General features: G+C 39.5%; 2 protein-coding genes and 1 non-coding gene across 3 annotated transcripts; 1 reads left to right on the top strand and 2 right to left on the bottom strand.

Moving 5' to 3' along the window:
* Positions 1 to 123: 123 nt before the first annotated feature.
* On the bottom strand, positions 124 to 195 carry trnae-uuc (transfer RNA glutamic acid (anticodon UUC)). Its single transcript has one exon. It is a non-coding gene; the product is annotated as a tRNA-Glu (tRNA).
* Positions 196 to 6,178: 5,983 nt separating this feature from the next.
* Positions 6,179 to 9,581, top strand: alox5ap (arachidonate 5-lipoxygenase-activating protein). The gene is made up of 5 exons (XM_071506450.1): positions 6,179 to 6,409; positions 6,530 to 6,611; positions 7,870 to 7,940; positions 9,102 to 9,183; positions 9,260 to 9,581. The coding sequence occupies exons 1-5, from the start codon at positions 6,337 to 6,339 to the stop codon at positions 9,420 to 9,422; spliced, it is 471 nt and encodes a 156-aa protein (XP_071362551.1). The 5' UTR covers positions 6,179 to 6,336; the 3' UTR covers positions 9,423 to 9,581.
* Positions 9,509 to 11,370, bottom strand: LOC139637609 (mesenteric estrogen-dependent adipogenesis protein). The gene is made up of 5 exons (XM_071506449.1): positions 11,048 to 11,370; positions 10,796 to 10,932; positions 10,409 to 10,524; positions 10,140 to 10,313; positions 9,509 to 10,022 (listed from the first exon to the last, which is right to left on the bottom strand). Exons 1-5 carry the CDS (start codon positions 11,254 to 11,256, stop codon positions 10,008 to 10,010), a joined length of 651 nt encoding a protein of 216 aa, XP_071362550.1. The 5' UTR covers positions 11,257 to 11,370; the 3' UTR covers positions 9,509 to 10,007.
* Between the last annotated feature and the right edge of the window lie 1,538 nt (positions 11,371 to 12,908).

Genomic DNA, 12,908 nt, shown 5'->3' with positions numbered 1-12,908 from the left:
GATATTTCGCTTGAATCTATGATTATTTCTTTTTACAGTAATATATTTTTTCATCTTGAGTGTTGTCGCACTAATATTCAATTGCTGGTAGTTGTTTTTCACAGCCAGGTAAAAAAGCTCGAGTTCCCATACCGGGAGTCGAACCCGGGCCGCCTGGGTGAAAACCAGGAATCCTAACCGCTAGACCATATGGGACATGTTGCCATGTGAAGTTTTATTTTATATTAATACCTGATAACTGTGATCTGTATCTTTATTGTTGTGTGGTTTTCTTGATGTAACCTGGCATCACCGCCCCTGCACAACTTATATGACGAAGCTCTTTAGGTTTTAAGCAACGTCGTGGATGAAGTTGATATGATTTGAGGTGAAAAGGTGACACCTACAGGTAAATACGCTCATAGTGACAACACCACCGCCTTATTGGACCTGGCAAGACTGACCTGTCAAAAATTACGGGTAAACGGAAGAACTGCAGTTTTTCTGAATGAAAAAAAAACAACAAAAAAACCCTATAATGTTTACATTTCAACCTCTTTAAAGGATTTATGATCTATGTGGAGTAGGAAAAAAGTTTTAATCTCAGTTACTTTTAATCTCGATAGAAGAGAGAGTGTATTGTTAGGCTGACATGACTTAACTACTTACATTGTGGAAAATGTGTTTTGTTTTGTTTTTTTAAATCTTTATTAACATTTTCAAATGAACAGGCAACATCATTGTTAAACACACTTAACAATAATTAATAATAATAATCAGTTTAATGTAACAGTCCAGCAATAAATCCTCATTCATAAAGGTTATAATGTTATGTTAAAGAGGTATTGATGAAACTGTGAGATCATTTCGAGGATGCAGTGACAGGTGTTCCTTTTATTTTGTCCACCACATTTAAATCATTAAACACCATAACACACCTCTCTGTAATGCAATAGGCCTGGAGGTCAACAGCAGCCTCTACAAGAATAAAGTTGAATCTGTTGCTGAATCCAGCGATATTAAATATTTTTGTCTGTGGAGTCAAAAATGTGGGAGGTGTAGCAATTTTAAAAATGCCCCTCTCCCTGTTTCCCTCCATTCAATCATCCATTTAAATCTGAAATAGCATAAACTGTAAGTATAACTGTAAAATGTACTAATAAATTTACCACTTCTAGCACAACCAGCAGTGTTTTTGTGAACATCTGTGTACGGATACAACAGAAAACAGAGTAAAACTCAGTCTTTAAAGTCCCCAAACAGTGTGGGACACTGAAGTTACAAGTAAAATTTAGACCCTATTTTCACACCTGAATATGACTGGACACTGACGGTCCAATCACAGAGAAGAGTTCAATCAGAGGGCAGGTGGTTCTGTTGCCTTCCTCTCCACCGAAGAAGCGATATAAGAACATGTGATCCATAGAAAATATGTTTTTATTGCTTTTACTGTAATGACTATTAGAATACAAAATACCATCATGGTTTCCCTTATACAGTAATATTTAATTTTTAATATACAAATGTTTGCATTTGCCCATATTACACTCACACAGTGATGGCGGGTTTACTGTCCAGTCCCCGTATGTGGGCCCTCCATAAATGCAGTTAGCTTTTGTCTGTTCTGGTTTTTCCCTGCAAGCCCCTGCTTCCTGTGTATCAGACTTCCAACTGTTAGAGGTTTGCGCTGTGTTTGTGTTTGTTTGCTCCCCAGTTTAATTTTCCTGTGCTGTTCTTCTTCATATTACTCTGGCAGAGACTTGGACGAATATGGGCCAAGAGATTCGGCTCAAGTGTGGTCTGACTGGTGTCCAGTGTCCACCAACCCACAACCAGGCCGAGTCGGCCCATTGTCAGTTCTGGCTTTTGTTAATTTCCCCATGCCGACCCTTCTCTTAGATGCAGAATAGAATCATGTTACATCGAGAAATGACTATTTTTATTTTATTAAATAACACATTTACACAACAGTACTCATATCCTCATGGACACAGAGTAAACCAGCAAACAAGAAGCAAGAGTCCAGAAAATTATCAGCTGCAAGTGAAACAAAATCCATAAACGTAAGCTGTGAGAGAAGGAAAGTTGAAAGTTCATCAAATTCAGCAAAAATCCATAAACTGCAGCGAAAAGAGACGGTAAAAAGCCGACAGCAGCTGAGCATAAAGTTCAAGTTAGCAATAGATTCAAATCATAACTATACAGTTCATTCATGTGAAAGCAATTTTGATTAAATAAAAGGTTTAAATGTCACATATGTAATTCCTGTGCCCAAGGACAGTGAGTTCTTTATTTAGAAACATGCATCACTCTGTCCTCAAGTCAGAAATCTAGAGAATCCCCAAACAAAGATACTCCTTATACTACACAAGCGACTCTGTATCAGTGGATGTTCCATGAAAATAAATGTCCTAAACGACTAATAAAATGGTGGAATGCAGGAACTGCATCACTCTTTTTAATTGAATCCACATTAAGAGCTATTGAGTGTAAATGATGAACTAACAGCAGAAAAACATTCTCTGTTAATGTAGAGTCTCTTGCAAATGTCATATTTAAAAAAAAGTCAAAGGCGAAGTCTCATCAGTCAGGCTGTTTGAGTTATATAGCTGTTCTCCTTTAAAAGCACAATCCATGATTATATCATAGTGTACCCACCCTAAAAGCATCTGGTGCAGAAAAATAACAGAGTAAAATTATAAATGTTATGACCGTTATAGAAGCCTGGAGGGGGCTTTAATCAAATGATCCTGTAAACTTGAAAATGTAACTTCCCACGCATTTATGTGTTGTAAGACTTGACTTCAAGAATAAGACAAGCAGCAGAGGCAGGTTCCATTTGAAAGTATTTAATCTTTCACTTGCAGTCAGTCGGGTGAGAGTGGTTACAGGTGGGTGGTTATATTTCTACAAATTAAAGAAAGTGTACATACAGGTCAATTCTATTATATTATTTTGAATAAAGCCACAAAAAATTATAAATTGGCACCACTACATCAACACAGTCTCACTTTAAATATATAATCATATGAAAACAAACTAAGGAGATTAGATGTATTACTTAAAACAAAATAAACACGACTACAATATAATATTATGAAATAAACCACTCACTCAACACACTCAGGAACAAAGGTGAAATGATGGACGGGAGCAGCTCGACTGAAGGTCAAACAGAGAACGAGCTCAGGACAGATCAAAGAAAACTCAGTGCACATGTGCAGCTGCTTCTCTTCCACCCAATAGTCACGTAACTCCACTTCCAACAGGAGGTATTATTTAAGTAAAAAATTAAAAATAAAATGCAGTAATTCAATTAGTATTTTGATTTTCACACACTCATGTGGGCGTTCTATGATCATGTTAAAATGAAAACTGAAAAGCTGTTTGCCATTTCATTTTCAAAGACTTTACCTGCTCTACAGTGACAATATTCAAAAACAATAAGCAAACAGTCCATTCAATTACATTTACATGCCACGACGCTCAGGAGGGGTCAAAATGAAAATGTAGTCCTCTCATCAAGGCGGGTTATCATCAGTGAAGACGTCACTTCCTTGTCACTTGTCTCTTTGTCTGTCTGGGGCAGTGGCAGTGGATTTATTTATCAGTCTTTGTACGACACTGTGTTTTATATCAGTACAACTCAATGGGAATTACCAGACGTAAGGTTTAAAGAATTTCAAATGTCTTGCTATAAGTGATAAGATGCTAAGAGACAGGAGTCTGGTAGTTTTTCTGATCCCAGTTCACAGCAGAGATGTAGCCAGCTGTGTGTACGACTCTCCTCAGCTCAGTCTGCTCCCTCTGCAGCTCCTCCTTGATCCCTGACCTGAATGCATTCTTCTTCTCGGTCAGCAGGGCCTTTGGATCTGGAATCTGTTTCAAATATAAAATGTGTAAAAATGATATCAGGTTGATGTGTATTTGATCACCTCTAATGATGACGTAGTATCTGAAGTTCTATATATTATGTGACTTTATGGGTTTGTTATGTTTAGCTAGGAGTCCCCAGGTCAAAAAGATTTAAGGGCCTTAGCTAAGAGGTTCTAGGTCAAAAGTTCTAGGTGCCATTGGGAGATGGGTGACTCCCTCATCTTATGTAATGAAGCCCTTTTTTATTTATGAACCATATGTTTTGTCTTAGGTTCATGAAAACAACCAACCTATATAGGAGGAGAGTTAGAGCTGTTATTCAGAGGAGATTCATATTGGCTTCGACTCCTCTCTCAGGCAACCCAGGGTGCTTGATTTGATGCTGGACTTCTTTGTAATAAACCTCTTTATATTCGAGCAAGACGGTATCAGCGGAGTTTTCTTCATCATCATCATCACATCGTTGCTGATTAATAAACAACAATGACACCACACACAGTCAACTCAGAATAACAAATCTGAATAAATGCAGGTGAAACAACATGTATGTCGTCCCTATTTTGCAACACTTGGGGTCACTCAACAAGCACTGTGTTATCAGTTATTTGACTGATAAATCAAAGTTTAGGAGCATGTGCACACAGAGAGCTCACAGGAGCCAGGCTCCTCTCTGAGGTGCAGGTCTGAGGTGACAGGACTGAAGTACTGTTCTGTATGTGAAGTGTCTTCAACACCCAATCAGCTTTAACAAGACAAGTTCCTACTATTAAAACATGCATTTTCTTGGAGATCATGTACTCAAATATTAAACCATCAAAACCATATAGTTTGAATCGGTTTTTGTGTGTGTGTGTTTATTTTCCAGGTGAGCCACAGACTAAGTCCAAACCAACTGAGCCTCTTTCAAAATAAAGAAAAATCTCTGCAGTAAATGTAAAACTCCACCAGGTTCATCTGCTTTGAACTTGAGGAAAAGCTCTTAAAACAACAGCTGTGGTCGTTCTACAGCAGAAAAAAAGCATCACAGCATTTATTTAACCTCCTCAAAACGCCCTGCAGTGTGATCCACTCCCCCTCTGTCCATCTGTAGGAATACTATGTTCAAAACACTCAGACTTTCTCTCAAACATGGGCTGCAGTTGAAAAGTCTTTGCTTAGGAAGGTTCCTAAGTGAGTGAAATGACCTGGAAGTATCTAAGTGTCAGCCATGATAAGAGGAAGGTGAAATCTCTAAATTTTGAACAAAATTATTTGATGATTATTTGAAGCTGTCGCAGTCTAAGTTAATCACATCAAGTAATAAGTTAGAGTCATTGTTCATATGATTTATGGTTTTTGAACGATACAAAATAAACTAAAGCCACAGAGCAGCAGGATTTGCTGTGATTGACCAGACTCCTTCAAACACACAACATCTGGGCAATTTGATTCATTTATAATCCTTTTTATTAATGTAGCACTTATAGCAAAACAATTTGGGGAGGGGTCGTAGTGGCCTTAATAGAATTCATTTTACCAAAAGGAAAAGATGCAGCTTTCTTTGTGCACAACATCTGTTGGATTAAATTGTGGAGAAATTACAGTAAATTCATACAATCAGTGGGGAAGAAAAGCAGAGGGAAGTGCATTACCATTCAAAAGCACATGCAGGTGCTGTTTGACTGTAGGTGGGCCAAGTCAGAATAACCCAGTCACTGAGACAGCTTGTTAATAGCTAGGGTTTACTGTACTTATGCATTCAAAGCCTGTTTCACAGCATACTGCTGGTGGAGTAAGTACATTTACTACCACTAGCGCTGTGCCTAAACAAGTTTCTAGGCACTTCAGTTGAGTATTACTTCTTATAAACGATTATACTTTCAGTCCATGACATTTCAGAGGTGAATACTCTCCACTACGTGTATTTGACAGCTACATTTACCGGTAAGTTTGAAGATAAAGATTTTACGCATAAATTATAGGATCAACTTATAAAATAAAATTAGCACATTTCTTTGAGCTTCTACTTCTGACTGCAGGACTTCTACTTGTAAAAGAATATTTTTATAGTGTGACTCTAACATGTCAAATACCCCTGCAGCAGACAGTTTGACTTTGTCATAGAAGGAGGAGCAGAGGTATAATGTTAATGCCTCATTGAATGATAACAGCTGGCTGATGAAAACAAAAATATACAGGAACAGCGATGTACATTTCTTTAGAGGCCTGTGCCTGAGCCTTTGCCTCTGCGGTCTGATGAGTCTCACACAAACACACAGAGAGGAAGTAGCGGGCAGCCTGCTTGCACCCCTCTGTTTTAAGCCAGAGGATCATTTACATAAAGGGGAAGCCACAAATGAGTGTTTACGAGAGATGGAGGTGAGATAGGGACTATGACGCCATAGATCAGGTTTATGCTCTGCGACGGACCATAGCTATGCATTCACACTCTGCCTCCCTCAGCCTCAGCATCCACCTGCTCCCGCAGCTCCCGCGTTGATCATGGACTCTGACGAAGTGGTGAAAAACATCTACCTCCTGGTCATCGTCACCCTGCTCAGCGTCCTTCAGAACAGTAAGAACAAGCAAGAATCCAATGTCGATTTTTTTTTTTTTTAAACTTTCAGTAATTAAAGATGTTAGAAATGATGACATTCAGTTCATTTTTTTGCTTTTTCTTTGTCTCTGTTTGAAGCATTCTTTGCCCAGAAGGTAGAGAGGGAATGCAAGAATCAAAGGTCCCACATGTCTTCTTTTGAGCGAGTGTCTTGTGCCAAGTGAGTGCTCTTTCTTCCATACTCGCCTCCTCTGTTCATCTATTCGAACACAGTGACACACTGAGCGACATTGTGTTATTCTATTTCCTACTACAAACTTTCCATTCGGTTTTACATTCCCCCATTGTTACTTCCATCGAGAGGCAGGCCTCATTTGCCTGTGCACTCCCAGACGGGGTGGGGGGGGGGGGGGGGCTGGAATAGAACTCATTTGAATGTTTGCTGGGAAAGCTGGAAAAACAATTAGTCCCCCAGCTTTTCAGTAAGGTGAGTCATCGTCATCAGAGCAAGTTAAATGAGTGAAAACTGCTCGTACGTTGGCGGTCTGCGGGCTGTGGACATTTCAAAATAGTGCCTTGGCTTTGTCACATAAGCGTTTGCCAAGAGCAGATCTACTTATTATTAACTACTGAGATTCCTCATGAACAAGTGTCACAGATAATTAGTGCTGATTAATCCATTATTTGATCAGTTGATGGGGAGAAAATTAATCTCTAGGATTTGCTGTGTTTCTCTTTCTGACTGTTGGTCAGATACATCATCTCTGGCTTTCAGAGACTGAAACAGACATTTGTCCATTTTTTTCTGCCATCAGTAAAGACGCACAATGAATCTGTCCATCAGAAAAAATAGTGAACAAATTAATCAGAAATTCAAATCTAATAGTTGTACCTGATATAACAGCTAAGTCTTGGCCTTTGGGGCTCTATTAGTTCATCAGCAACAATGTACTACCTGTTTTTAAAAGGAAATATCTGAGCCACATCCGGTCTTGATGTTAGGATTTCAAAAAAAAAAAAAAGCCAAATGTGATGCAAACTTTTGGTGACGGTTTAAAACTTACCAGATTCATTAAATCAGCTTGTAAAGTGTGGTGTATCTTGGATAACTCTCCTGATGTGTGAGATTGGAAAAGGTTTGAGGGTCATGGTTCTGTGCAACATACTGTACTGATTATTGCAATTTATTGCACCAGCCAGTTCGTGCCGACTCGGAGAGAGGCCTCACTTTTTCCTGGCTTTCCACTTCAGCTTTGCTCCTTTAACACTCAGAAAGCCAAAGGATCATTTTTTAGTTTTTTTTTTTTCAAAGCCACTTCTGCTTTGCAATTTCAAAACATTTCTCAACATTTGTAGAAAGGGCTCTTGGTATCGTCCGCTGCTGTCAGTAACAGATTGGTGATTGCTCCATAGGTTCTCATTTGCAGGTGACTTCTTGGAAACGTGCTAATAACAGGTCTTGTTTGTGTTTCTTTCAGCCGTAACTGCATGGATGCTTATCCCACTTTCCTGGCAGTGATGTGGTGTGCCGGTGTGTGTCTCAGTCAAGGTAATCATTAATCAGCTACCATAAAGGAAACAGTCACACTTTTATATTGTAAATAAAACCCACACCCACCTTAAGTCAATGCAACTGCGGAAGGTCAGGTAGACATACAAGAGTGGCTTTGTTCTGTACAAATAGGTTTTATAAATAGATTATTTTGCAAATTTAGACCTATACCTTAAGTCAAATCAGTAACGTCTACACTATATGGCCAAAAGTCAGTGGAGACCTTATGTGATTGTTACACACGTCATTCCAAAACCATATTAATGTGTTGTTATAACAGCCTCTACTCCTCAGACAAAGATTTTGGGATCTGGCCTCAAGGAGTTTGTCTCATTTAAGCCACAAGAGCATTAGAGATTTCAGATATTGGTGTAGGGCCATCAGGCCTGCCTCACAGTTTGCATCCCAGTTCATCCCAAAGGTTTTTAAAGGGGTTGAGGTTAGTTTTGCCTAAACACGGAAAACCATTTCTCCACCATTTCTGCACAGACCTACCTTTGTGCAAATGGTAGTTGCTTAAACAGGAAAAGGCCTTTACCAAACTGTAGCTGTTGCAGCTCCCAGATGGCACAGACGGCAACCACATACAAATGCACTGTTTCAGAGGAGAACTGATGAGGCAAGAGTTTGTTGTTATCAGATTGGGTGCACTCGGTACAAAACAAGTTCTTATTCAAATTCGCACTATATTTCTATTTATCTGCACATGAAGCATAATTAGATTCTTGCACATAATTAACCATAAATATTCAGGATGTTTCAACTGACAGAAAATACGGTCCATTTAACTCGTGTATTTCCCTGCAAAAATAACTTCACATATACATAAAACATAGACATATTCATATTGATATAAATATCACATTTTCTTCAGGGATGTTAACCCTTCACTCACTGGAGTTTATCAGCAGCAGCCCTTTAAGCCAAATTAACACTTGATCACTTTAACATGAGACTTTTCTAGTTGCACAGGTAAACATACTGACCAACGCCTGAGAGCGTCACTAGATTCTTAGAACATCAAAATAGCAAATAAACCACATTATAAAACATTTAACATTAAACCCATAACAAGTTTCTTTAGTGTCTAAAGGAGGAATTTCCCATATAAATAATTTCCGGTTTCATTTTTTTTTCTCTTCTGTCATCTGTTTGAAGCTCCTGCTGCCTTCGCCGGGATCATCTACCTTCTCGTGAGGCAGAAGTACTTTGTTGGATACTTGGGCCACACCTCTCAATGGTAAATGAACACAAATGATCTATGCTGTGTGTGTGTTAAGAGACATGGTAAAACTCATTCTTTGATCTCTTTGTAGCACCCCAGGCTACCTGTTTGGGAAACGCATCATCTTCTTCCTGTTCCTGATGTGCATTGTGGGTATCTTTAACCACCTGCTGCTGCGCTACTACGGCAGCAACTACAAAGAATATGTACAAACCATCACCGGTGCTGCATCTGCTCTTCTCCTCATCCCTTAATCCAGCGTGTGTCACCTAAAGGCAACAACACTTGCCCACATTTATCTTTTATCTGATGTGAACTGATGAATTAAAACACAGTCTTCTTTTTTTGTTTGTTTGTAAAAGAGCATTTATTGTATTGGAGTTTGGTAAAAATTAAAACAGCTTATAAACAAACGCTGACTCATTGGTACAAAAGTCTGCAAACATTTTACATCGCAGTAGCACAGATTTAACCCCTTTAACACTTCATATAAAACAACAGTTGTAAATCACGAGGTAATTGCATGGTTGGTTTTTAAAAAAATATGTTTAAAATTCAAGTTAGACATAATTTGCCAAAAAAAATCTTCATGCCATTAAAGAATTTCCTCATCAGTCCCTGGCAGTAGTTTACATCCTCTGAACAGAAGGAATATTTGGACCCAACAGCAGTCAGAAACGAGTTACTGCAGTCCCAACAGGCAGGCTGGTCCTTCACCTGGCAGGTTGCTATTCAACCCGCTCATCAGTTGAACCTTTTCCTGCAGAAGCAGACCAAGCCTCCACCAAAAACTGAGGAGATAAAACTCGACTTCTCCGACCTCTTCATCCACTGCTGGCTCAGGTCAGTCTCAACTTTAATGGTAAGAGATACAAGGAGAGAAGGATGGGTTAGAGAAGCATGTGCACGCTGCCAAATGCAGATGTGTAGATTAATATTAATGTGCAATAGGAAAAACATGAGACAATTACCTTAAAGTTTCTTTTGCTGAAGCCGAACCAGTGTGGGAAATCAAAGAGGGCATCCGAGTAGTATTTGAGGGTGAAGGATGCATCTCTCCAGACAGGTTGGACCTTCATTAGTTTGTCCGTTTTAATGTGGATGTTTTTTGCTGCCCAGCTGTCCAGTGCTTCGGTCAAGTCAATCTGGCATAAGGAAATGTCATTTTCAACATCAGCAAATTATCAGCAGAATACAGCAACTCTTTTGAACAGCATGAAAGTGACACAAAAGTGCTTACATCCACCCTGTAGCTTTCCCCAGCGACAGAAGAGATGGTCCAGTCCAGGCCTCTCTCCATCTGCCACTTGATCAGAGGATCATTGCCGTCGATGGACACCACGTACTGCTTCAGCACTGAAACAGGATTGCAGATAACTCATGATGAAAAACAGGCCAAGGGACTGAAAAGGGGAGAGTTTGCAGAAAAACATGTTGTCATCTACCACTGTAAATTCTCCACCCCACCCACTGCAAGCATTTCAAGTCTGAAAAGCCACCATGAGTCACTCATACCACCGAACTGCATGACCTACATAGTGGTTTCAAAAATGAAAAAAATAGACTAGTGATGCCTTCAAGGACCATTTATTTTTTAATCCATGCAGAGATAGACAGCTGGAGTTACCTCTGAAATCCGTGGCTGCCTTTCTGTTGGTCGTTGAAAAGTTTTTTTGGCAGGCAGACATGAGCAGATAGATCCTCTTGGACAGCAGGCTCTTCCTCATGCTGGTGTACTCCCACAAATTCTGCATTTTAACTTTCCTGTCGTGGGAAACAAATGAAACAGTTTCATGTGAGTTTTGTTTGTGCGTGGAAATGCATGTATGTATGTACTCAGCTGCGTCCAAGTCTTTTTCTCTCCCCACCCCCTCCTCACCTTCCCAGCGAGTTCTCGAAAACTATTTTCCCTCTGCAGGAGTGGAAGTCATCGATGAGCACCAGGCTCTTCTCCGGGTCGCTGAGGACTCGGTAACCGGAGCCGAGAGCCTGCACGGAGAGACCTGCCGGAGGGTCTCTCAGGAACTCCTCCACCTCCGTCACCCTCATCCGGCTGTGGGACACTCTTGGCGTCGTGGTGTTGCGCATCTCTCCAGGGTTTTCTGCTGCTGCCGTCGCTGCTGTTTATTTTTTGCCAGACTCCAGTCCGCAGCTTTAATAACCACCAACCACTGTCGAGTTAGACGTGTTTACCACATGAGACTTCCGGTCTCCCTCCGCCAAAATAAATCCCCTCACTGGGAAAACTGTATGCAGCTGAAATTATAATCGATTATTAATTAATTATAATATTATATTGTAATCAATTAGTCAGTCGACAGATAATGAATCGGCGACCTTTTACTAAAGTTATTCAAGAAGCAAAAACACCAAACGTGATGAAGATAACAGATAATAAAATCTTTGACAATGCCATCAAAGAGCATTAATTAGTAGCCTACAGCTCATATTTGAAGTCAGTTAATCTTTTAGTCAATAAGTTAGTCGATTAACTTGGAAAAAATTTTGGTTTAAGTCATTTATCAATCAAAGGTGCATAATTTTATACCGTTTTAAATTGTTAAAACATAACTTGGGTTTTGGACAATACTGTGAAGGCTCTGTAGAAACTGTAATGTGCATTTCTCATAGACCAAACAACAAATCAATTAGTTGAGAGAATAATAGTAACATTAACTGTTAGTACCGTCCAATGGTGTCGAAGTAAAATGTGAGAATAACACAATATTCAAGAAATGTGATCAGGCGTTTCAGATGTAACGGATGACTTACTTGGCTGATATGGTGTCTGCATAAAAAGTGACCATATAGTCAGTTTATTTATTTAGTTGATGGTAATGTCTCAGATGTCTAGGATTTGGCCCATGTTCTTACCCCCTAAACTTTAGGGTTTAGCGATTGTTACTTTAGGGCCTAAAGTAACAATCGCTGTGCTTTTATTTTGAAGGCAAATGTATTTGCTTCTTGTTTCAATGCACATGACACAGCTCTTTCAAAGGCACTCTGACAACGTTATTACTCATCAAAGGGTCCTGCCAAGGCTGGGGGGGCTTCTCCCTACATAGCCTACACATGCCTATATAAAGACACATAAGTAAACAATAACAATAAACATACAAACAAAGTCATACACAAACACATATAGAAATGAAAGAGTAATTATTTTGCTCAGACTTGAAGACTTTTGAGGGTGGAATGTAGGACTTTACGGGAAGCCACAGTTGTAGGCAGCGCTTGGCCTTGTGCTTGGAAATAACATCACTCTTCAGCCCAGAAGGAAAATTACAGCACCTAATCTGAAACATCGGTGAATCATGAGTCACCTGAGAGCCTTTGTGGTGCAGTGACAATATTTGATGTGCTGCGTATTTGTGTTTCATATCAGAAACTTTTCTGATCTTGCTTCAATATTTTACCTTTATTTGTTCAAACAAAATGTTTGCTCAGGCTTTTTTTCCCCTCTATATGACAATATAGATTCACTACTGCTTTCTTCAGATTACACAGATTCATAATTCACATATTGCTAGATTTGTGATAACATGGAACCTTTCCCACTTGTGTATAGAGAAATATACCACCTATGCCACTTTCCTGATTTCTTCAAGCTGCCATAGATCACAGTCTTCTCGTCTGGATTTCTCTTTGCACAGTTCACTTTATTTGCACAAAAATGTGAACACTCACAACTGTGGTTTCACAGCAGAACCAGCCTGTTTAATTTGTGTGGCCAAGAAGTC

The sequence above is a fragment of the Trachinotus anak genome, unplaced genomic scaffold (genome assembly GCF_046630095.1).
Source record: "Trachinotus anak isolate AG129_WGS33_773 ecotype Australia unplaced genomic scaffold, CSIRO_AGI_Tana_v1 ptg000020l, whole genome shotgun sequence".
NCBI classification, from domain to species: domain Eukaryota; kingdom Metazoa; phylum Chordata; class Actinopteri; order Carangiformes; family Carangidae; genus Trachinotus; species Trachinotus anak.
This window is presented reverse-complemented; position numbering and strand designations above follow the sequence as displayed.